Source organism: Nilaparvata lugens, chromosome X (genome assembly GCF_014356525.2).
Source record: "Nilaparvata lugens isolate BPH chromosome X, ASM1435652v1, whole genome shotgun sequence".
Lineage (NCBI taxonomy): Eukaryota > Metazoa > Arthropoda > Insecta > Hemiptera > Delphacidae > Nilaparvata > Nilaparvata lugens.
In genome coordinates this window covers 13527819-13554079 of record NC_052518.1, presented here as the reverse complement: position 1 = coordinate 13554079, position 26261 = coordinate 13527819, and the positions used below count along the sequence as shown (strand labels likewise).

The 26261-nt window shown below is 36.3% G+C and overlaps 1 protein-coding gene across 1 annotated transcript; it reads right to left on the bottom strand.

Moving 5' to 3' along the window:
- Positions 1-14011: 14011 nt before the first annotated feature.
- On the bottom strand, positions 14012-26016 carry LOC111061279 (vitellogenin). Its single transcript, XM_022348978.2, is given in 11 exon segments — positions 14012-14235; positions 14237-14644; positions 14754-15223; positions 15749-16214; positions 16307-17568; positions 17786-18074; positions 18568-19229; positions 19232-19566; positions 19889-21869; positions 22280-22312; positions 25890-26016. Coding segments are annotated over 11 exon segments (6087 nt in total). The 5' UTR covers positions 25924-26016; the 3' UTR covers positions 14012-14088.
- Positions 26017-26261: the final 245 nt, after the last annotated feature.

The following is a 26261-nucleotide window of genomic DNA, read 5'->3' as shown; positions in this document are numbered from 1 at the left end:
AAAAATCTCAGTACCCTTTTTTGAATTATTTTATCACAAATGAATGTTGAAACATGTTGTGATAAAATAATTCAAAAAAGGGTACTGAGATTTTTATTTCTATTTATTTTACAAGTAGCCCTAAACAGAAAAGAGGCAGTATAGGTATAGTACGTACCGTATTTGTTTTGTACCTAGAAAACCTTGCATGATTTCTGGTGCGTTTTTCACATACCTCATTGGGTAACAAGCTAGAATTATAAATTCGATTTTTCCATGACTACTCCATGATAGATTTGCAAATGGTTTCAATCTGCGTTACAACAAGCCAAATAAGAATATCGATAATTAAAACAACGAAAATTGCAAGGTCGAAGGCTTTATTCGGAGGGCGCTTGAGAACAATTTATCGACGTACAGCGCGTGAAGACTATCATTTTGAAGCTGATAAAACAATCTAAATTTCATAGAACTAACATTCCTTCATCTCTTGCTCAAAAAAGTTATAATAGGAAGACATTTTAGAAAATGAATATATCTTTTTGAGGGGTTTGGTAGGTTATAAATAATAAAATATGCTTTTTAGAAGAAATATTCATGTAACAATAGTTGTAGGAAAAGGTTTTCGAAATATTCTTGTTCAAACAAACGGTAAATATCTAGAACGGTTATCAAAATACAAACGATTTATGAAAACTCTATTAACTTCGGTGGCCATCTTGTTTACAAGGTGTTTGCCTGTGATATCAACTTAACATCAATGCGTTTCTCATTATACCAGCCCTAACGAAGAAACTGAACCATCTTCCACGAATGTTAACCAAAAATGACCACGGGAGTACATTTGCGCCCGGACGAGTAGAATATCAACTTTTAATACTTAATGCTTAATTCCTAATATTAATATTAGAAAAGTACATCTGCGCCCGGACCATTACGTGTGGAATATATGTTTACTTATTAATGCATAATGTTAATATTTACATGCCCTCTACAGCCTACTCTACATTATCTGCTAGTACTTTTGATACTGTATTTACAAACTGTTATAATTATGTATAGTGAATGTCAAATTTCAAGAAGATGACAATATCGTTTTACATAAAAAACAATTGATTATTCGATTATTCCAACACTCTTATCGCTCTCACTATTTTAACAGAATGTATTTAGAGATAACTAGTGGCGAAAAGTTGATTTTTCTGTGATAATAGTCAATGAAACAAAAAGACTTTCTCAGTCAAGCTATTTTGTCTAGTCAGGAAATTGGCTCATCGAATCTTCATATGCGCGTGTACACCCACGAGTTTATGAGAACCGGTAGTGCTGAACAATCATTGCCATTTATCATATGAACAGATAATCGTTTCTCTACCAGAGGAGATTATTTTTATTTGCTATCAGTTACTCCCAAGTATTCCCAAGTAAGTTCAGATGATTTTTATATTATTATGAAATTCAAGGGACCATGGAAAATTAAAAATCAAGTCTTAATACCTACGGTATTACTAGTGATTCTAAATAATAAACATTATTATTTTAAATTTGATCATCTGACAGTAAACAACCGATTACCTGCAATTTATTCGAGTGAATCGATTTTATTTCAGAAACCCGTCAAAAATTAATTTAGTACAAGAGACTAGAAAAAATATCAAATGAGTAAATTTTTTTGATTGGTGTTCTCAATGTGCTCTGAATCGATCTCATGAAGAAATATTAATTAAAATACCAGTATTAAGGTTGTCTTTTTTCTTTAGGGCTACTTCTAATATAAATAAAAATTATTTTGTCACAAAATGTTTCAGACATTAATGCCATTTTCAAGTGATTTGAAAATATACTATAATAAAAAAATATTTTCAAGTAATATATTGTAATGGAAAAATTTATTTTCAAATAACTTGAAAATTGCATTAATGTCCGAAACATGTTGTGACAAAATAATTCAAAAGGGTACTGAGATTTACAGTATTAAGGTTATTTTTTCTATTCGCACGGTTTTCTATTATACGGTTTTCTGTAATGTACATCAATAGCCTATCTTATTGTTTACTTTAAAAAACTACATTTTCAAGGATTTTTAGTAAAAATATCAATGATATTCTAACATGAGAAATCACAATGTAACTTCTATTTTTTTAAATCAAAGTGGGGTGAACTACACTTGAATTCTCAACTATCAATTATCACGTGCCAGGACTTGACAGGCTTCTGCAATGAACTCATTCCTCTTTTTGTTTTGCAGCAATACAAGGAATTTTAATAATAATATTTCATTTATTGATCCAATTATACAAAACCATTAATCAAAATAATTGACGGTCTTTTTCACCAAACAATGTATGATTTTGGTTCGAGTAAAAAACATCCAAAGCTTTTTTTATGTATTTTGGCCCTTGAAAGTTCCAATGATTGGTTCTTTGATTATCAATTATATCGAAATACTTATTACAGCCCGTGTATCCTTGATATTAGATAGATTTCGCTGCGGATCATGTCAAAATTAAGGATTTTGTTCGTGCATTTGAAAGTTTCATTCCATTTTTGTTTTGTGTTTGTAATAAAAGTTCATCTTTATTATATATTATTAGCTAAGATACTCAAGTTATTCACACACTTTTTTATGAATCACGGATTACATGTTTTCTTTGGAGCTGGATTTTGGAAGGATAACTATTCTCCAATTTGATAACCATTTTAAAATCCATTACTTTCTGAACATCTATTCAACTAGGTACTTTTGAAACACCAAGCTCTGGAATCTTATAATTTGATTCAAGAAATACGAAACAAAATCAACAATTTTATAGTTCAATGTCTTGGAAAATTTACAGAATAGAGAAATTTCTTCTCCAAATTTTAGATAGCATTTCATTTTTGACTTAGCATTAAGGAAGAAGATTGGGATAATGATATGTTAACGATTTTTCTCTTGATAATCACAAAAAATGTTATTCTCATTGAGTTCTGTATTAATTCCACTGTTCATGCCTAGCTTTTGAAATGAAATTGATGCAATATAGGTCTCTTTCAATGATCTTAAATTTTAGACAAATCCATTCTTTACAAGTTCCCCATGTTTTTAAGTACTTTCTCCATTTGAGAAATTACATAAAATGTACTGTACAACGGGAAAAATTTCCTGTCGATTTTTCATTTTAAAATCAACATTTTTTATTTTATAGGCAAATTCACCAGTGATGTGTGATTAACCGCGAATTAATGACGTCATCTCATTGTCACCTGATTCGTCCATAGGTTCTCACATCATTAGGCCTACTTTGTTTTATTGTGGATGATGCCCACATGAACTTTTAGCTTATACAGAGGTATTGGGAAGTGCGTGGGTGATTTTATGAAATAATCAAACTATGTCTACCGGCCTTCAGTTACATGATGTCTGTACGGTATCTTGACCACTTTTAAATTCGACAGTCGTACTTGTAAATGGGAATTATTTACTAAATATATCTTGTATAGATCAATTTAAAATTGTAAATTATGAATTATAGAAAAATATTTACGTGGTTGAGAATTTTTCTTATGGTTTTTGTATTTAAGTGATAGACTTTCGCGAAAAATTGCTTGTTTTCGTTCATCCGTCACTAGCTGTCTCTGACTAACTTTTTTCACCCGACTTCTTCCGTTCGTTTCCCTCCGCCCGTCTCCCTTCTGACACACTCCCTATATAAATTCTATAGGGAAACAGTCTAGTGGGTAAGAGTTATGTCACACCAAGCCGGACATGAAGGACGTATTGACTGTGTGAATACTTTAGCATTGGAGTAGGTGACCCCATGTCACACCAGACGCATCATCTCATTCTGTGTGCTCGCAGACCATTTTTCTGTTCAATTGTGTCATGTCTTGGGTCTAGCCTGGTGATGTTACCCTAATGGTCGGAAACGGCTCCAATGTATAAGCACCCTCAGCAACATATTTTGCCTTTTCATCCTATACGGTTTTTATTGCAAGCTCTCCATTACTTATATTAAGACTCTTCTTTTTCTTAACAATTTGGACTGATCATTTGAAAGAGCTTTGTTGAGCACTGTTACAGTTAAAACAAGCATGAGACTGGAACCTCTATGATACTACCACTCAATAATAATTAACTAAACTTCTATTTGATAATTATTGGACTAATAATGATGACACAGATTATTATTGACAGGCTTACATTTATTTAAAATAGTCTTTCTTTATTATTGAGCAAGATTCAAAATTATCAAAATTATCAAAATTAGAAAACGTTGAATTATCATGAGTCGCCTAAATCAGTCGACCAATCAGTGTTTATTGATTGAGCCAGATTGACTATACAGAGTGTTTCAGAACTCCCCACTAATATTCCAGTGCATCATTCCTTGGTAAGAAACATATCTAAATATCATTTTCAAACTGTCCAAAATTCCTTAGTCACTCACTCAGCCACCATTTTGTTCTTTTCACTTACTATTTTATCTATTGACTGAAAAAATTGTATTTTTTTTGTAAAATCAACGGTTTTTTGGTTAAACAAGAAATACAATTTTGAACGGCTGGCATTTTGTTTCATGAATTTGAAAAAATTGTCATAATTTTTTGTAGCTCTGTCTAGTTATCATAATTGTTTGTGCAAATTTTTTTTTCAAATTAAAATTCATTTTATTTTCAGAAAGTACATTTTACAATATAATTCCCCTGAAAATTACTCCCCTAATATGAAACAAGTCCGTGTTTAGAGGAGGAGTCAATACAATACAAGAAAGAAGAAGTTGACTTTCTACTTCTGTAGTTTACAAGCATAAGCTATTAAAACATATTTACATACTATAATAACAACACATAAAACAATTGGAATAAATATTGGCCCATATGAATTAAACCAGAGCAAATGCTCATGAGCAAGAGCAGGGAGCATAAGGTTTTGCTTATGAGCAAAAGGTAGAAGCAAAAGCATTTGCTCATTTTTATATGAATAAGTTTACCTTATACTCTTACCTTATGCTCCTGAAGTCTGGAGCAAATACTCACTTATTTTAAAGATTTTTCATCAGCTGATTCGCTTTTGTAGCCTTACTTTGTTTTTATAGCTCACGGAAGCGCTAAATATGCAAGTAGGGGGGACCCCTTGTGTTTGCGTCGTCTGCTCTGTTTTCTATTTATGCATAGATTTTTAGGTTAGTTGAGTCTGGAATTTTGAAATAATAGCGTGAAAAATGTCATCTCTATAATAATCTTCAGCATATTCGAATGCCTATTCCCTATTTTGTGGTGGCTATCTTTATATCAGGTGATATATATATATATATATATATATATATATATATTATATATATATATATATATATATTATTAGCATGACCTATTCCACCCTCTAGGTTTCCTAATAATTGCGAAGTATTGCTACAACGCGGACTAGCTACAGTCGGATATGGGTCGGGGTCAGTAGCCGTACTGACAGGTGGAGATACTGGACCTACACTTCTCCCTCTATCCTGATTCTTTACCCTCTGCTTCTTTCGCGAGATTTTTACTTTCAGGGGAAGAGTGTTTGCCCGTGCCGTTGCTGGCCGATTCGGCCCTCGGCCTTTGGAATACAGGGTGAGTGTTAAGGGAGATTAAGATAACCCTATACAAGGAGACGGATCTGACTACCAGATCCCTACCAATAATTCTATTTATAAAGGTAGTACGCAATCTGAACCAACTGCGAATTGACGGCGAGCAAGCTGCACCTGCAAGCCCGGGATGTGGTTTTTCTATGGGGTTTAAGGTGAGAGCTATGGGGTAAAGGTATGACGAAACTATGGAGTTATTAGTAGTATTTAAGATGTAGTTAAATAGGGCACGGTATAGGGTGTAAGCTATAGAGAATAGGGTGCAGGGTATGAGGTATACGGTATAGGGTATAGGGAGCAAATAAATATCTGCTCAATAATCCGCAATCTGAGAATTGCGCTCTAGCTCTCAGCAAGCTGGACCTGCTAGCTAAATACAGTATATCAATTTCAATTACGTGGTAGTTAAAGCTTAGAGGATAAGGTTTTAGGTGTAGGATTTCTGAATCGCGAGCCTGCAGCTGCGAAAGGATTTTCAGCAATTCTGAAACTGCTAAACAGGATTTCCGCGCTAATCTGGTGACTGCGCGCCGGTTATTAAGGGCCAATCTGTGACTGCCCTTAAGGGTATGGGAATCACTCTCAATCGTCCGAAACGCTTTTAAATTAATAGTCAGTATGTCGACTATTATGAGAGGATAGAAAAGATTTTTCACAGACACAGTCTGTAGAATAATATCGGGAAGACAACAGTCTGTCGTTGTCAGGGTCGGAAAGGATTTTTCCAGGATTTTCCACAAGGAAAATATCGAGTCGGAGACTCCTAATTCAGGAAAAGATTTCAATAGACTTTTCCAAGTAATTGCCAGTCTAAGGACTACCACAAGGTCGATCTCTAATTTGCAACTGAGATCACGGGAAAATTCGTGAATTTTCCACAGGTAAAGCCAGCCAATAATATTTGCTATTAAAGAAGACAGGTTTCTAAGAATTTTAGAAAGGATTCGCGGGTCTGAAAACCCGCGACTAGGACGATCTCGAATCTGAAACTGAGATCAGGAAGGATTTTAACACAGGAAGAATTAAGAGAAAGAAAGAGAAAGAATGCCGCAGTCTAGAAACTTCGGCGAGGAAGTCCTCAAGCTGTACCTGAGAGCTAGAAGGATCTTAGAAAAGGGAAAGTTGAGAGGAAGAAAGAGAAAGGACGTCGCAGTCTACCAACTTCGACAAGGACGAACTCAAGCTGTACCTGAGTTCTCTAGGAAATGGATTGGACTCTTCCTACTTGGAATTACAGCAAGTCAGAAACTGCTAAGCGAATTTAAAATATAGGGCCACTCTCTAGTATGAAAACTAAGCAAGGAAAATTTACCATAAATGATAATAATCTCTCTACAAGGATAAAAATTAAACGAGAAAACTATTCTCAAAAGGAACAGGGATTTTCCCACAAGAATAAAAATTAATTGAGTAAAACTATTCTCAAAAAGGACAGGGATTTCCCTACAAGAATAAAAATTCAATGGAGAAAAATTACTCTTTAAACTAAAGGCCACCTTACTACAGAGAAGGAAAATTATGCGGACTACCAGTCCTGACATACAATTACCTGAAACGACGTGGATACTGGTACGGAGAATAGCGAACCGATTCCCACTTCCCGTATTATAATTAAAAACGTCGTGAAGCGACAGAGTCGAGACTTATAAATTAAGTACTCACAAATAATCTGCCATAAGAGCCTAGCTAAATTTCCCCACTCAACTATTTGTAACACAAACTTGAGATCCCTTACAGGTTTCAAAACCAAGGATAACTCGTTCACCCCCAGTGATACGAACTTAGGAAAAATAACCAACAAGAAAGAAAATCCCCCAGGAAGTTCTATCTTCAAATACAGTCGGCAATTCGACATACAATATTCCAGTCACTAAAATACGGAATAGAATATTAACCCACTAATACACCACTATTAGGAGCGCCGCTCGGAACGCAGCCGTACACGAACCCGTTCACCGAACTACTCCTTCTCTCAGGTCTTCTTGAAGCTGCACCGGGTCGCTGAAAATTAGGAGGCCGGGGGAAAAGAGCTTCCTGACCAATGAGAGTCTGAAAAGACGATCACGCCACTGGTCATGTGACAGGGTTTGACTCAGCTGCTCCTGATGCTAAGGGTGCAGCAAATGATGACCATACTGCTGATTCATATAGTAGATTAGGCCGGTAAACAATATTTCTATTCCAGAAATTTCATGAAGAGCGATACCAACCCGACTCGGTAGCCGCTTATCGTTTTGATGACACGGATGCTGCTGATTCATAGGGATTGGCGACGATGGTGATGATGTGCATGTACACAACTGCAAATCTAACAAAATATATCCGGCAGTCGACCCTATTCTAATTCTAAAATAGAATAAATTCGCTAAATTACGCTGGACGACGGCTCTCCATCCGTCACAAAAATTCACTTTGTGACAATATATATATATATATATAATATATATATATATATATATATATAATATATATATATATATTGGTTGAATCTAAAAAGAGTTTTATAGTTCTCAACTATTGGTTGTGATCGTATCTGGTATAGTTTTCTCTTCCTTATACGAATTAGTTGAGCCATTTTCCTATGAGCAAAAGGTGATAAGCTGCTCTAGACTAGACTCACCTTTTTTTTTTTTTGAAGCATTTGCTTCAAAAGTTGAGCAAAATTTGCTCTAGTTTATTCATACAATTTTGAGTATAAGCTTTTACTTTTGAGCAAATGCTCAAACTATTTTTTTGATGTGCATGAGCAAAAGATTCTGCCCACGTTTATTCATAGAAAATGAAGCAAATGCTTCATATTTTAGAAGTATAAGAAAATGCTCAACTTTATTCATATGGCCCATAATCTCAGATTATTAGCCAATAATAATAGAAATAGATTCAATAAACAAAAACTGATTGCTTCCTTTTTTGTCATAGTTCTGGAAACAATACCAATGTACTTGATGCACTCATTTACACATTTGAAAACAATAATTTCTACAATATTATAATTATTAACATGAATAGAAGAATAACAATAATTTCTCATAACAGATGAGTTATTTAGGATCTATACTTATTTAGGATCAATCAATACTAAACTGGATTCAAAAGCAATCCCAATTCTGAGTTAGTATCAGTAGAAAAAAGGAATTTTTTAAGCTCTAACTTGAAGCATTTCTGATTGATTCTTTATCTTAATTCTGGCGGTAATTTATTGAATAATCTTGGGGCCAGGAAAGATCTCTGCCCTGTGGTTGTTTCCCTTCTTGTCTCCTCTACCATTCCTGACACCATCTTTCTAGTTTGATGTGCATGAGGCAACATTGTAAAACTATTCTTTCTACACATGAATAGAATTGACTCCTTGATGTACAGCTTTTTCATGCTTAACACCCTTGCTTCGACGAATAGTTCCTCTGGCGGATAATATGGATCCTTTTTCAGCATTATTCTTAGAACTATTCTATACGTCCTATTCTATACGGGGTTCAACAGTTGTAGGAAAGGCTGCACCCCATGCCATAATACCATACTGGAGGACTGCCTGCACCAACCCCATATACACCTGTAGCATAACTCTACTTGGAAGGAGATCCCTTAGCCGTGAAACCTGGATTATCAAATACCTCATAGTTTTTGTTATATTATTTACATGGACATCCCAGCGTAGATGCTGATCTATGGTGACACCAAGGAACTTGCAGGTGTTAACCTTTTTAAGCTTTACACAGCAACTACACCCATCAGTCCCCTGAACTCAGCAGCAAATCCAGTGCAGGAGGCTGGCCAGTCTTGTTAAGAGAGAAGGTAATGAAGTTAGTTTTATTACTGTTTAAAGTTAATTTGTTTACATCTAACCAGCATTTCATTCTCGCTGACCTATTCTCTGTCACATTATAAACCTCCTCCCACGTATTGCCTTTTACACACAGAACCGTGTCATCGGCAAAGGACTGCAGATGGACATTCTCACCCAGGTTCATAGAGCACAAGTCATCCACGTATATTACAAATAATAATGAACCCAAACTGTACCCTGGGGCACTCCATATACTACCTGCTGACTCTCACTTAATACATTGTTTATTCTTACCTTTTCTGCCCTATTGACCAAATAGGATCTGAACCAACTGAGAGCAAGACCATTGATGCCCTTCCCCTCAAGTTTTCATCAATCTAGGGTGTGAGACCATATCTTGGCCAAATAAGTATCTTTGGCCAAGTAATGCTTTGGCCAAATCTAAGAAAACAGCAAGTGATTTTTTCCCCTCATCCAAATCATTGTAAAGAATATAAGTGAAATCAGCTATCGCCTCCTCAGCACTTCTACTTCTTCTAAAACCATATTGTTTGTTAGATAGCCTCCCACACTCTTCAAGAAATTCTATTAAACATTAATTCCATATGTTTCTCTAGAATTTTGGCAAGGTTAGACAAGGTAGATCGGCCTGTAATTGACCATTTCCAGTTTACTACCTCCCTTGTATATTGGCTTTATAATCGAACTTTTAAAACTATTGGGAAAAAATCTTGTTGCAATACTCAAATTTATAATATGTGCTGTCGGATCAGCTATGAACTCTTTAATTTGCTTCAGAAAATCTGTGCTCAGATTATCTTCACCGGGACTGGCACCCGCTTTAAGACCCTATTAATGAGTGCTGCAACCTCGCTAACAGTAATCAATCTGAAGTTGCATAACTGCTGATTCTGATTGGGAATTAACGACAGTTCATCTACCTCATCAGCATACTGTGGAAGCTAGTGTTTTCCAACGGAAATATAATATTGATTAATATAGTTCACTATTTCAGTTCCATGTCCATCCATATTCAAAGCATTATTCCCAACATAAATGTTTTTTATATCATTCCGATTCACCCCTCTACCTAGTATTTCATTAATAGCCCTCCAAATATGTTTCGTATCCCCATGTGTTCTATCTATCTCATTGTGATAATACTTCTGCTTAGCTTCTTTTATAAATTATTCTAATTTTGATTGGAATTTCTCAAGATAATTCTTTAGTAAAACATTATTGGGAATTCTCTTAGCTTGCAAATATAGCTTTTCTTTAGCTCTTATTGATACTACAAGTCCTTGCGTAATCCAGGGCTTTATTTTACGTAGCTCAGATCTAACTTTTACAGGTGTTACAGTAGTGGACTCATTCATGTGATTCTTAAGAATCTTGTAAAATTCACTCACTGCATCATTGACATCTATTGTATTGGTAACTTGATTCCATTTTTCACTTATAAGTCTATCTTGGTTAATTTTTATTTTAGTCGCCCTCATGTTATCATGCCTGCTCGGTTTAGATTTTTGAACTAAATAAATTATCATTATAGGATATTGGCCTGTTATACTATAATCAAGGACTATTGGGCGTTCCATATTAATGTCACCACCTGTTCTTACAAAAATATGGTCTATACATGTCTTAGATTCCCCTATCACTACTCTGGTATGTTTATTAATCATCTGCATATAACCCTTCTCATACATAAAATCTAGATACCGCGCTGACACTGACGAGTCATTCTCAAATGCTATATCGATATTTATGACATATACTATGTGGGAAATTTCACTACCTCTATTATCTAAGTAGTCTCCAATCTCTGTCATAAATAAATCTGGAAAAAAAAATATATATATATTTAAATATCATTTCCAAACTGTCCAAAATTCCTTAATTACACACATAGCCGCAAATTTGTTTATATATATATATATATTTGTATATCTTACACAGGAACAATGCCCTATAGTGAGGTCCACGTTATAATGGCAATATTTGACGATGGTGTTGCTATCCTTCTCTATCATTTGACAAAGCAGATAGCGCTCCCTTTCTAGCTTTGCAATGTTGTCAGTTTGCCAGAAATATATATACTTGAGTAGACATCAAGTCGCATAATTGTTTTTTTAAATTTATTTTCAAATTAGCTTAGATATTACCGTATGAGGAACACAAATTATTCCTGAAATTTCATTTTATAAGTTGATAACTTTTTGTTATTAAAAAGAACGACTAGCAGTCAGAATTTTTTACAATAAATGAATTAATCACTTACTGTGATAACAAGATCTTTTAGCAGGTCCACCATCTTCCTGGTTGTACTCATAGACAAGTAGAAGGATAGGATGGCAATTTTTAGTGTGCTGTTAATGGTGTCTATTAGGTTTGTTATGGCTGAGAAGGTAATCAAAGAGGATGTGGGATTTAGAGTTGGTTGGTTCATTTAATATACACTGTCTATTGCTTTTAAATAGGGAGTATATTTCAAATTGTTCTATTGTGTCTAGTTCTGATCCTTTATTTTTCATGTGTATTATTTGTGGGTCGGTATTTATGTTTGTGTGTTTGTGGTTTTCTCGTATTAGGTGGTCAGCAAATGCAGATTATTTTTTTGTTTTTAGTCCCTGAATTTGTTCCTTGTATCTTTGATTGAAAGAATGTCCTGTCTGTCCGATGTAAAATTCATCACATTCAGAGCATTTCAGCTTGTATTTTCCTGGGAGTTTGAGTTTTCTGTTTTCCTGAATCTTTTCTCTTTTCTCTTTTCTCTTTTATTGATTTGCGTGCATGTTTCATTTTTTTGTTCTAAATGCCTCTTTATATCTTTATAATAAACATACTTCCTATTCTGTTGAAGTTGTTGTTTATGTAAGTCAGCGTTATGAACTTTTCATCTTTATTTTAATTTTTGTCCTTTTCTCGTTCTTCTTATAAAGAGTTGATAACTTTGATAATCCTGGAAATATTCTGTTTTCACAAACAGGTTTCATTTATCAGTTTGGAACATTTTTCATTATAAATAGGATTCCTATTTTGCTATTAATTTTAATAGAAATTAGAATTAGTACCTACCAAATAACTGAATATCTGTTGATTTGAAGTTTACATTGTTGTATCAAAACTTTTAAAACTAGCCGCCCACATTTTAGATGTGTTTGAGAATAAAAATCTGATCTCAGTTATGAGAGTTTCAAATAAAATTATGAAAAGGGATAAATTTTTGATGAATGTAATATATTTGACATATAAATTATTATCAAATAAAATTAACACTAATATTAGATCAAATGTAATGGGACGATTTGAGTTACAGCTATCCAATAAAGATTGCTGTTTTTTAGTATAGTCTGTGGCAAAATGGAGTCAAATTATAGAGAATTGGCTACCCTGTTCTCCCATCTTTCTTCACTGGCATTATAACGTAGATCTATTGAATAGGGATATCATTCATCATACAAGTGCCGTATATTATGTGCAAAGTACATGCATCACAAACAATGTAGTACAGAGTATCACAAACTGGGAGCTTGATGATTGAAAAATTGATGTACTGAAAAATTTGTTTACTGAAAAACTGACTTATTGTCAACTTGACAAACTAAAACTTCAATCAGCCGCCATTTTGGATAAAAGTATCATAGAACATTTAAATTGATGTACCACACAATGGGTGCTTACATTAAAAATATTCGAGTTACAACCCCTAAGTTACCCCCTTATGAGGGGTTGAAATTCAGTTGTATGTCAAAAGGTAGAGTATTTGACCAATAACTTATCCTGAAATGTACATTATTATATGTACAACAGTCTCCAATTTATTGAAGGGTTCCCACTCATATGACTCACTCTGTATAATTAGGGTTTATACTATGGTATAAGTTATTATTATCTATGTATTTTGCACTTTACTGTGTAGATAATACATTGCAACCTAGTAGATAGAAATGTATTTTTTGTTTAAATACCCCTTGAATAGTAAATTGCTAGAGGGATTTCACAATATATGTAAACTGTTTTTATTGAAATTGTATTTTTAATAGATAAATTGAAATCAAATTTAAATGCAAAAATATGATAATAAACATAGAATTTGTTGAATTTATTAATGGATGCTAATCTAAGATCAGATTATATTTGTGTATGATTGGTTATGAAATATAATATGAAATACAAAACTATCAGTCAAAATTTAATTTTAAGAATGTGGTTGGAAAGAGGAAGAAATATCCAATAAGTTTACAGTTTGTAATTTGCGCCTTGGTTTGACATTTTTTAACTTTTCATGAGCGCTCAAAGTTGAGAAAAATACATTCATTGAGCTCAAAGCCAAATTTCAAAAAGTTTGAACACTCATAAAAAGTTAGAAAACGTCATACACGGAAACAAATTATATTCAATTTATTGGGAATTTCTTTCTCTATCCAACCATATTCTTAGATTTTGAAAAATCTATATATCCTGTTAACTGAGGTTAATATAAGAAAATTTTACTAGAAATCTCATGTTGGAAATTTCATGTAGAATCCATGGTCTTCGGATGTTACACCTTCCATGGGACACTCTGTATAAGAAACATCGTGAATAAGTAGGCCTAGAGAAATCTTTGGGAATGCTACTTACAAAGAATTAGGACTTGTATTTTTTCAATGCAAAATTTATTGTTCAACTGAAGCATAATCACATGATGTTAAATATTCACAGTTGTATGATTAGCTAGTTGTCTCTGACACAACTCTTTGGGATGTTCTTCTTGAATGTAGCATTAGGCTGCTTCTGTTCAAGGTTGACGAATCCACCGTTGCGGATTTGATTGGCCCAATATTGGGCGTTCTTGCCCTGGTCCATGCAGAAGTACTGAAAACTCTTTCTCAGATGATTCAGCTGGGGAGAAGCCGCTCTGGCATTTGGGGACTGGGTGAATACTGAAGCAAAGACGGTCAAGGTTGTTCTTGATGTCCTGCACCAGTTTCGTTGGGTTGATGAACCTCTCTGAGCTGTGGTTGTTGTTGCTGTTGCTGCTGCTTCTGTCATAGTCATTAGAAGTGATGACATTAGCAAAGATGTGACGGCGCCTGAAGCAAGGCATCTGGTCAGCCTGCCTCTTGAGCTGTTCAACGTTGCTGTTGCTGCTGCCTGGCAGAGCATAGGTGGCTGCAAACAGTCTAGCCTCCCTCATAATGCACTTGTTGGGTGTGGTGAAGTCAGTGTACTTGTCACCAGAGTAGGTACCACAGAGACCACGCACCTCACCTCTGTGGTAGCTGTCAGCCTGCAAAGCATCAATCATCATTAATATTATCATCAATGACTAGCATTAGCCTAGCATTATTGCAATGAGTGATGTTGCAAGTTGCAACCAGTGTGAAATAGATACTTACATCAATGATGAAGTTGGCACCATCGTGGTAGACAGCAATGCCATGGGATGAAGACTGAACCTGCACCTCTCCATTGTCTGTGACAGAGATCTCAACGAGGGTCTCACCATCAAAGTCATCGAAACTGGCCATCCTGTTGTTGGCAATCTGCACCTTGTTTCCATTGACCTGGACATTGGCGTTGGGGCTGTTGTCACTTGACTCGGAGCCAGAGGGGTTGATGTCAATGACATTCTCTCCCAACAGCATCTTGACAGCCTTGCGCTGAGATCCGGCGTTCTTGGCCAAGACAACAACCTTCTTGTACTTGTAGAAGCTGTTGGACTGGCTGTTGCTGGCACTGTATCTTCCAGAGTTGTCGTTGTAGTTCTTTGGAGTGGAGGCAAACATCACATGCCAGCCTTCAAGGTCAGCTGAGTAGGTCTTGTTGTCGAATGTGCTGATGGAGTTCTTGCTGACAGAACATGTTGCTGCAAATAATAGAAACAAATGTTGTTCTATCACACTGCTAATTGTTGGTGTAGCAAATAAATATCTACAAATTCAAATGCTTATTAATGAATTTTTTCATTGAACAAAAACTCAAATTAAATTATATAAATCACCCATGAGGCTTCTGCTACTTCAAATATTGACAAAACAGGGTTTAATTCTAGATTGGAAATTCGATTAGAGTCACTATCCAAAGATTATTTGCCAGCCCGGAAATTGAACAGGGCACCTCCTAATTGCTTATCCTAATTGAATTACAGCATTCAGTTTGAATTTTCGTCCAATAATAATTTTATTATAAATTGAAGAAATATGTTATCAGGAACATCAAATAGGGTGTTCTAAAATGAATAATTTTTAATAATGACTGGATTTTAAAGATAATTGAAACTGAACTATCAATAAAATTACTACCAGTCAGCATTTTATCTTTAGAAACTGTTAGAAATTTATGAATTGAATCTGATGGAGAAGGTAAATGTTGGTTCTAAGTGTAAACTCACGGTAATCGTAGTTCTCATTGTAGGACATGAGCTCAAGTGAGTTGAGTGATGGATGGAAGATCACCAGAGGTCTGAGAGTGTGGTGTACTTCAACATTCTTGACATTGGCAGAGAAGAATGGAGTGTTGATTGAAGCATTGAAGTAACGGAGGTTGTAGTTGAACCTGGCATTGAGATCAATCTTGCCAGAAGGATTGCTGTTCTGGCTGAACATGTTTTCACTGTGGTATGGGTAGGCAGCTTGAGCCAGAGCTGAGTAGATGCTGTAGGTGACGTTCTTGAAGACACTTGATACTCTATCATATTTGACAGAGACTTCGTAGTTGTTGAGCATGTTGGCGACCTTGGTGGCATTCTGGCAAGCATATTCTAGAGCCTGGCCCTTCTCCATCAACTGGAAGCATTTCTTGGCCATTGGACGGCTCTTTGCATACTCCTGGAATTCCTGGGTCTGTGACAACTTGGCCTAGAATGAATTAATTCACATATTAATTCAATTGAAAAATAAACATCAATTGGTGTGAGAATTTGCATCAATGTATGATAAGTGCTACTTACATCAGCATGGATGTGTCCTCCAGCATTGCATTGTGCTCCAAAGGCAATGTCAGCACTGATGCGGGAAGTAGGGTTTGCCTTGAGGGCATCGTGGAAGTTCATGAGTGGCACATTGGGGAAGTTACTGGCAGCTGCAGCACACACCTGGGCCTTGGAGTCAGAGTTAGCTGGGTTCATTGATGCAAAGAACAGCATACGAGCGTTTGGAGAAGCATCACTGTTGGCCATTGCTACAGTGGCTACATACTGGGCATTGGATTGACCATGGCTGTCTTGGAATCTAGCAGACACATCAACAACCATAGCATCAGCACCTGAGATGCCAGCAGCAGCCTTGCGCAGGAATTCATTCTGTCTGGAACGACTGTTGGCAGCAGTGGAAGATGGCTGAGCATCAGAGTAGTCTGCTCTGTTGTTATTGTTGTTGTTGCTGCTGTTGCTGTCATGTCCACTGTGGGAGTTATTGTTGTCATCAGAGTTGTCAGCATAGGAGAAAGTAAATTTGGCAACCTGAGAGGTGCTCTGCCTTGGATTGAAGGCAACAGTAATGTTGTTGGAGTTGATGGAGCCTTGAGCCCAGGGAGATGTCATTGCAGACTGGAAATCAAACTTGCTAACTTCATTGTAGAGGCTGGCAAAGTCTCCAAAGCCATTCTCACTCCAGTAGTTGGCCTCAAATGTGAATCCAGTGCTCTCCTTGCCAAAGTTCATCTGGATCTGTTTAGCTTTGCCAACATGCACTCTCTCAGTGCCATCCTCCTGCAGAGCTGGGTTGAAGTTGAGGATGTTTGACTTGGTGGTGTAGAGCACTGTGCTGTACTGGAACACATTCTGCTTGTCTTCCTTGTTGAGTGGCTGCACTGTGAATTCGACCTCGCTGTTTTCCAAGTCAATGTTTGCCTCTGTCTGAACAGCCATATAGAATTGCATGTTCTTCTCAACACTGGCATAGTACTCATGGTGGTTGAATGGAGAAACCATACCAAATTTGCTGTTGGACTGCATTGAGTAGACTGCTTCAATGTCAGCTGAGATGTTGATATATTGAGGAATGTTGACGAAGTTGTTGTTGCCATTGGCCAAGTCTGGGTGAGAGTTGACCTTGGTCTCTCCACCTACATACACCATGGTGGGTACACTGGAGGTATAGACAAAAGGCAGACCCATTGGGGTAGGGAAGGCTACTTTCATTGTGTTCTTACTGTAGAACTGAGTCAGGTTGAATGAGGTGTGCTTCAGTTTCTGTGCTGCTTCCTTGAAAACTGTAAAGTTGAAAGAAAACAATGAATTAGTTCAAAGTAATAAATATTAGGGAGTTGTGTGCTTATATTGTATAATAGTTATGAGTTGAAAAAGGCATTCTCCTGAATTCTTGTTCCCAATATGAAGATTGATCACTAATTGAAAATTACTGTTATGTGGATTATTCTCTTTTCAGAAACTCAATGTTCTTCAGTTTTAGTTTAATAATATACTTACTGGATGGGATCTTCTCAATGGTGTGGTTGTTGATGGCAAAAGCACGCTTTCCTCCCAGCATGGTGAGGAAGAAGTTTCCTTCCAGCTGTTCAGCCTGGTCCTTCTGGATGTTGAGGGCCTTGAGAACATTCTCAGCTGTCCATTCGTTGTTTGAGTTCCTGTTGTTATGGTTGTCTTCATTGTCATGAGATCCAGACTTGTTGTTTCTGCGGTTGTTGTTGTTGTTGTTCTTGAATTGAGTGTTCACAAGCTCCAAAAGGTCATTAACACTGGAGAACATAGCAGAGTGCTGCAAGAATAAACAAGAGAGACCTCTTATAGAATACCGTTGAAGCTAGTTATGATTACAAGCATTCGTATTGTTAACGTGAATGCTTTGAATGGTTGTTTTGAAGGTCCAATCAGTCCCTATGAAACCAGTTGAGACTAAGATTAAATATCATGTTTTGCCAAATTTAAATATTTCCATGCTAACCAGTATGATTAGAATATATAATTCAGCAATGCTGTCAATGCAGAGTTGTCAATTTAAGTAAATCTATTTATATGTGCTCGCATCAAAAGATTGAAATTTTGATCATTTTGGTGATACAGATACTTTGTTCAAGTCCGAACTTATTCTTTTCAGAGTATCTATAGTTTCTTGATGAAATGTTTTTTTTCTGCTTTTTTTGGTACTATCCCTCCCAAATATTGAATTCAATTTCCATCAAGATGGCTAGTCAATGATTTCAAAGAGTACTGAGAACTGTGCTAGATATAGTATGTATTTTTTTACTTACATGGAACACTTGGTGCTTGTATCCTCCATCATTGGCCATGAAGTTGACAAACACACTGCTTGGAATAATACTGTCAACACTGCCAATGGAGCTTAATTGGCTTTCGTAGCTCTTGTCGATGTTGTCAATGACAAATGAGCTGAGGAAGTTCTTGGACAGGGAGCTTCCATACTCATTGGGGTTGAGCATGTCAACAGCTGCCTGAGCATTCCTTGCCAATTCAATGGAGTTGGGATTCTGATCCATACGAGCAGCACTCTTGATGAAGGATTGAGTAGCTGAGATGACTTCCTTGCTTTGCTCCCAGTGGGTCTGCTGGGCCATCCTCTGTAGCATGGCTGCAGATGGGTTAGCATTGGCCAAAAGGTGTAGGGCAGCCACTCTGAGTTCGGCGGCTTCTCCTGGGTTCTTGTAGATTCTGTAGAGCACAGCACGGGCAGTGGTTGGGTGGACACGGGTCATCTGGTAGAGGCTGGCAACCATCAAGAGGCGCTGGAAGCGTGATGCTGATTTCTTTCCTTCCAGGTAGGGCTCAAAGGTCTTCAATAGTCTTGGGTGTGCAGTGTTTCCAAGAGCTTGGATGTAGACAATGATTTTCTGGCTATCACCCTTTTCAAAGGCACTCTTGAGTTTCTCTTCCAAGTAGGGCATGTATTCCTGATGAGGGATTGATCATGCTTGGATGTCAAGTGACCAAAGCTGTGAACTCCAAAGCGCATGTGTTTGGTGTCTGAGTCAACTTGAGCTTTCCTCAGGATTTCAGAGAATCCAAGGATGATGGTGGAGTTGAGGTACTTCTGGTTCTGCACATTTGATGAGGTGGCAAATTGGAAGAAAGTCTTGATGTACTGATCAGTTGGCAGTCTGGCGGTTCTTGGCAGAACAGCAACAAGTTCAGCTGCCTTCTCATTCCTCACATCACCCTTCTCAACCCAGTTCTTGATGGCTTCCAATGCTGGTCCAGTTCCAGCATTAGCTGTAGCATGCTTGAATGCTTCCCTGTTGAAAGAATAACACATCAACTCATTGCTCTTATTTAATTAGCAGTATTATTATTTTAGTCATTGGAATATGATAAATTATCCCTAAATTGATCAAGATTATTCATACCATGTATGATCATTAGTAATTCCTCTTATAGAGTATGCTTTATATTTTGATCTTTAGAATATAATGAACTTTTAACATTTCAATCAAGATCATTGAATCAATGTATAATCATTAGTGACTCACATAATAGAGTATGGGAGGGAATATAAGAATTTTCAAATAAGAAATGTTTTGTTTTCCATATTTCAGATTGTGCAGACGTGGGACTTACCAACTCTGGAGTTTCTTGGCATCAGCAGAACTCTTGCCATTGGCATTGTTCCTGTCAATAAAAAGTCTCTGTTTGACTTCCTGGATCTGCTTGGCTGACAAGGTCTGGATCATCCTGGTGAGAATGGAGAAGGAGGTAAGTGTGTTCTGTCCTGGAATGGCACTGGGTCTCTGGACCTGGGCGCCAATCCTCATGGCTACCTTTTGGACTTCATTGACAATGTCGACCTGCTTGTCAGCCTGAATTGAGTTGCCTCTTACTCCAACAAAGTGGGGCAAGAAAGGTGTTCTTGGTGCATCATTCATGCCAGGCTTCTGCTGCCAGTTCTCTTCGCTGCTGTCAAGATCAGAGGATGAGGACGAAGAGGATGAAGATGATGACGAGGAGGAGGAGCTTGAACTGGAACTGCTTGAGCTTGATGATGAGTCATCATTGTTATTGTTGTTCCTGTTCTTGTTGTTGTTGTCATTGTTGTTCCAGTTCTTGTTGTCATTGTTGTTCCAGTTCTTGTTATTGTTATTGTTGTTCCAGTTCTTGTTGTTGTTCTGGTTTTCATTGCTCTCTTCAGAGGAGTCATTGTTGTTGTTGTTGTTGTTGTTGTTTCTGTTCTGGTTCCTGTTTTGGTTGTTGTCATAATCATTCTCGTTGTTGTAGTTCCTCAGAATACTCCTGCGTGACCTGGACTTGGTCTTCTGCTGGCTCCTCCAGTAAGCATCATCATTATTGTTTTCATTGGAGTTATCCCGGTTGTTGTCACTGTCATTATGGTTGTTCCTGTTGTTGTTGTTGTTGTTCTTCTGGTTCTTGTTGTTCCAGTTCTTGTTGTTGTTGTTCCAGTTCTTGTTGTTCTTCTTACTATTCTTGTTGTTCTCCTCTGAGCTGCTCGATGATGATGATGAGCTAGATGAAGAGGAGGAGGATGATGAAGAAGAGTCACTGCTAGATGAGCTTGAGCTGCTGTCATCTTCATTATCAGCCTGCTGCCTGGTGTAGTGGCTAGATCTTTGGTTGCTCTCACTGTTTGATGCTGGGTTGAACTCATAAACCAGATCGTTGATTTTCTGTGGGTTCTGGACTGACTGAGGAGAGCCAGAAGAGGCATGTGACACGGAGACAAGGGTGGCATTCATGAGTGTGCCAACTACTCCCTTCTGCTGGTTGTAGCCGAATGGACTGATGGCAATCTCATTCTGAGTGACCGATGAGTGGATGGTGAAACTGTCTATTTCTCCAGCAATAATCATATGGCCCATTGCGGCACGGCTGACAAGGTTGCCCATCTGGTTGCTGGCTGGCTCAAAGTTGGTTTCCTGAGTGAATCCAAAGTGGTAGGTGACTGGGTTATCACAGTTGCTAAAGTTCCTTGACTTGACCACCTGAATGAGACGGCTGTGGCTCTGGCCCTGGCCCTGGCCCTGCTGCTTAACTGCAAGTGGTGCAATCTCTGGGTGCTGTTGCACAACTCTCATTGGCAGCTCATCAACATCGTAGTGGGTCTCACACTTGCCGGTGACAGAGTCCTCCATAACCTTGAACGAGCCACTCACCTGCTGGCCATTGGGCACAATGTTGCGCCTAGACTTGATGGCATTCTGGCCAGTCACATCGACCTGGAACAGGCTGACGAATCCCTTGATCATGTTCAGTTCCCAGGTGGGTGTGTTCCTGTTGACCTGCAGACTGCGCACTGCTCCCTGCTTGTAGTTGACTTGAAAGACTTGGTTTGCTTGCGACAGGGGCAACTGCTTGTACTGCAGCTCATTGCTGCGTAACTCTTGTTGCCAGCCTCCGCTCAGGTTCTGGTGCACATCGGCATACTCGGCCTTGGAGATCTTGAACACAGCCTGGTTCTCATTCTTCGCCTCAACTTCCAATTCTGCTCTCAGGTGCATGCCCACGTACTGGTTTGATCCTGACTGGTGCATGGCTGACAGTGATCTGCCTTGCACATGGTAGCGGTACTGCTGGTTGCTGTTCCATGCTGCAATACAATCAATACAATACCTTACAACTTACAATCATCAATCAATAGTGTTTACAAATTTTATCCCATCATGTAAAATCAAAATATAATTCTCTTACTACGCTAAACCTTAATATTCAACCTTTCATCGATTTCTGCTAATAAAAATAGCTCCAATTTCTAATAATTGAATATTAAATCTCATCATGTGAAATTTAAATATAAGTATCTTACTAGGTTATACCTCAATATTGAACCTTTCATTGATTTCTCCTAATTAGTATAGCTCCAATTTCTAATAATTCAAATAAAAAATAAACGAATAAAGCAACCGTATATTGAATGCAACATAATCTCTCTTGAAAATGTTAGAGTATTTAAAGTTTTCCATGACATTCTATGTTCATTGAAATCATTTCGATACTCACGTCCACTGCCGCTGGCAGATACTCCGGCAACCGCTGAAACAGATAATAATAAAACCCTTGAGTTATTGAAATCCTCACTGTATGAGATAGCCTTCAATTGAATTCTCATCCAATATACTCAATATTGTCAATTGAAATATGTTGGAAATTAATTTCATGTCAAAACATTACATTTAATAACTAATAATTGAGAACACAATTCAAATCATCATCGTTACCTGTCTGATACATAATTTTAATCGTTCAATTCCATCAAAATTCACCAGAAAATTTACAAGCTGAACCATTTGTCACAAATTTCTCAAATTAATTCATTCCTTACTGTATGAGATTGAATGAAACCCACTGAAACTCGTCAAGGAATTTATAAATAATACGTAGCAAATGCTATAGAATGCATTGAAATGTATTGAAAAAAAATGAAGTAGAATAGAATAAACATAGAAATCTCGATCCAATTAAAACTTTGAATCCAGTGTATTGTATAACAGATCACTTTGGGCCTACTGCATGAGAAAATACAAAATAATAATATTACTGTATCTATATAATAAGAGAGAGTAAGGTTGTGTTTGTTCGTGTGTTCGTTTGTTCGCATCAAAACTTGTCAACTTGTGGATTGCATACCGGAAAAACGGGAATGATTTAGATCTCTAAATTTTGCACATAGATTCTAAAAATATCAATCTCGTGCACCTGGAAGCCCAAATTTTAATTTTCCTTCTAGATTTTTCAGAATTAATGTTTAAATTTCATTAATGGTACATTCGATTTCATTAAAAAATCACCAAATCATATGGTCGAAATTAAAAAAGGAACATCTGTTTCTATATTGCTTTCTACCTGAAAAACATAGTTTTGAAACTTCGTTTTCCTGATGCAATGTTTAGGCCTACACGTGGCATGGATTATTAATTTTTCAGCTAGAACAATTTTTGAGACAAAGTGCTAAATAAACGTCTACAGTTTCATCAATGCTGTATCGGCAATACGAAAACGCATGCAGTTAATATGTCTTTGAAAGAAGGTGTTGTTATTTACATAAAGATATTATATTCTTCCATTTTTATTTAATTAAAATTTCAAAATTATTCGAGTCCTGATAGAATGACTGACTCACTGTACAGTCAGTAGAAAATTTTAATATTTGAATGAGGGGTATTTTGGCAAGCTGAGCAAAAAAATAAGGTCGGTCATATGCACCATTTCGTTATATCGTCAAATGAAAAATAAGTTTTGTGGGTTGTCAAAACTCCCTCTGAAAGGGAAACTATTCAACTTATTCTATCTTTTAGTAAAATAACAATGATCATCCATCCATGTATCATCTTCTATACTATAATAAAGGAAAGAACTGGATTATAAACGTAGCCTATACAGGTGTAAAGTATAGGGAAATTATGTTTGACGCATTATCAAGTCAGAACTACTGGACTGATTAACTTGAAATTTTGCATATATATTCTTGCTTAACCGAGAGTGGTTATAGACCAATTTTAAATTCTTCAAGATTTGATTACATCAAGTTTTCAGTTTGTCAAGTTTTCAATTATTTGTCATGCTTTCAGTTTGTATGGAAGCAGCAGAAGATTTCTCTTAAAAGGGAAATTAGAAGATAGGTATGATTGGGGATCCTTTTCGAATGATAAAAACAGGTTTTCCGTCACACCCAAATTTTTCCGCCATTTTGAATCCAACTTCTTTTTTTAATTGAAAGGTGGTCATACTGATTTACTTGAAATGCAGCATATAAATTCTTAATCAACCGAGGATTCTTATAGGACTATTTTGAATTCTCCTAGATTTCATTACGTCAAGTTTTAAGAAAGACCCTTGCGAAGCACGGGTTACCTGCTAGTATGTAAATATAGGAAATTACTAGAATATTAGCTTGTATTTTCTCATAAACAAGGGTTCAAGAAATTATCAATCTCAAGAAAAAGGAGAAGATATAAGTGGATGCAAAATGTAATCAATTACTCATAGAATAATCCTGTTTTTGTATAGAATAGAATAGAATAAAAATAGGTCAAATTCAAGGAATGATTGTAGTTATCCAAGTAGTATACAGAATGTTTCTTAAATAGACCGACAAACTTCGTGAGTATAAACTTTTCTTACATCAGAATAATGTTGTAGTAAACGTGGGTCCTAAAATGCTTTGTTACTAAGATAAATGTGGAGTTATCCATGGTCCAGGTTCGCGTTGCAGCCTAGAGATCGCGGGTTCAAACCCGCTCATCACCAAACATTTTTGTTCAGTTCACTCCCGTGTTATCGGATAGGCATGTTAACTGTCAGTCCCGGCTGAAGTATGACAGTCGTAAAGTCCATTGACGGATAAAATTATATATTCAGGCTAGATAGGACCATCCCACAAGGTTCTCCCCACCAACAAAAGCCATACGAATTCAATTCACTTTTTTACTGAGATAATAATGGCAGAAGATAGCACATTCTTCTTCTAATAATTATTTTAAATATTATTATAAATTCGTGACTTGAATGATCAATTCTCATATGTGATCAGCTGATGAATTATATTAATAAAACCAACTGTGAGTATGTTGTACCAATTCAATGAGTGTTACAAGATGATGGGGAAAATATTTTAATAACGAAATTTTCCAATTTGTAATGAAAATAATAATATAACTAGGATTCATATTGTTTTAATGTAATTTTTATTGAAGTAAATTGAAGATAATTTAATTAGGAAGGAAAATGTTGAGTTCCTTATTTGTCTAGAATGCATCTAAACCTCATAATTCTGGCATTTTATTCATCAAAAAAGATATCTTTTTAATATGCTATTTTTGTCTGTTCTGTCTCCTTTGAATCCTTATTTATGAGGCTTAAGTTCGTTTTAGACAAAAAAGTAACTGAGCATTCTTCCTTAGAAAATTACATTATCTATAACTCCCTTTGATGTTAGATATAGTTAAGCAATAAGTATCCCAGTTTGGAGTTATATCCCTTTCAAATTGAAAAATCACGTTTTTAGAATAATTTATTTTCCCCATTTTGTCAACAATTAATTGAAATGATGTACGGTACTTTCAATTGGTTTTATTCGATTTCTCAGATAATTTGACAAAATAATTGATCATTCAAGTATCCTCCTGACGTTGGCAGAAATTCATATAATTGAATTTTTGTAGAAAAATGTGTAATCTTTCGCCATTGTCATCTCGGTAACACAGCATCTTAGTACTCTTGTTTACTGGAAATGTATTTTTTATATTTTGATGTATTCACGAAGTTTGTCGATCTATTTCACAAACACTCTGTATAAAACCCCATAGCTTTATACAAGTACAAATGTTTGTATTTGTATTATCAAATTAATAAAAACAATATAAAAATCTTGTAGTACTCTTTATTTTTTAAAACTTTATAATAGTTCAACGAATAGTTTCGACCCTAACTTAGGTCATTTTCATGTTTACTTATTTTGTATTATCAAGTATCATCAGGCAATTAAAAACATAGTGTATTTCAAATAGTCTTTGAAATTGACAGTTTTAAGTGTTGTAATGTAATTCATAGCTGTGGAGTTGAGTTGTCTGTCAAAGAAATAGTAAGTTAGTTGGTAAAATATTGTACTCACCGATGGCGCAGAGAAGCAGAGTTAGTCCGTTCATGTTGAGTCTAGCAGTGAAGCCGAACTCAAGCAAACGAATGATAGCTGAAGGTGGTCTGGCCGCATTTATAGTGGTCGCAAATGGCGCTTGCGTGACGCCGCAGCGTCCACGCGGGGCCTCAAATCTCTATCGCCAATCGAGTCAGCAAAAAATTTTCCATTCATAAAATACAGACTTCTCATATCATTTCACTCTTATCGTAGCAACTATGCAATATTCTAGCATGTGCGAAGAGAATCACGGTTCAATTTCCAATAATGATTGACTCCTTTGTCACCAACACTATTTTACTGCAATTTTGGAACTTAGAACAACCATTTAAATTTCTTATAATACTA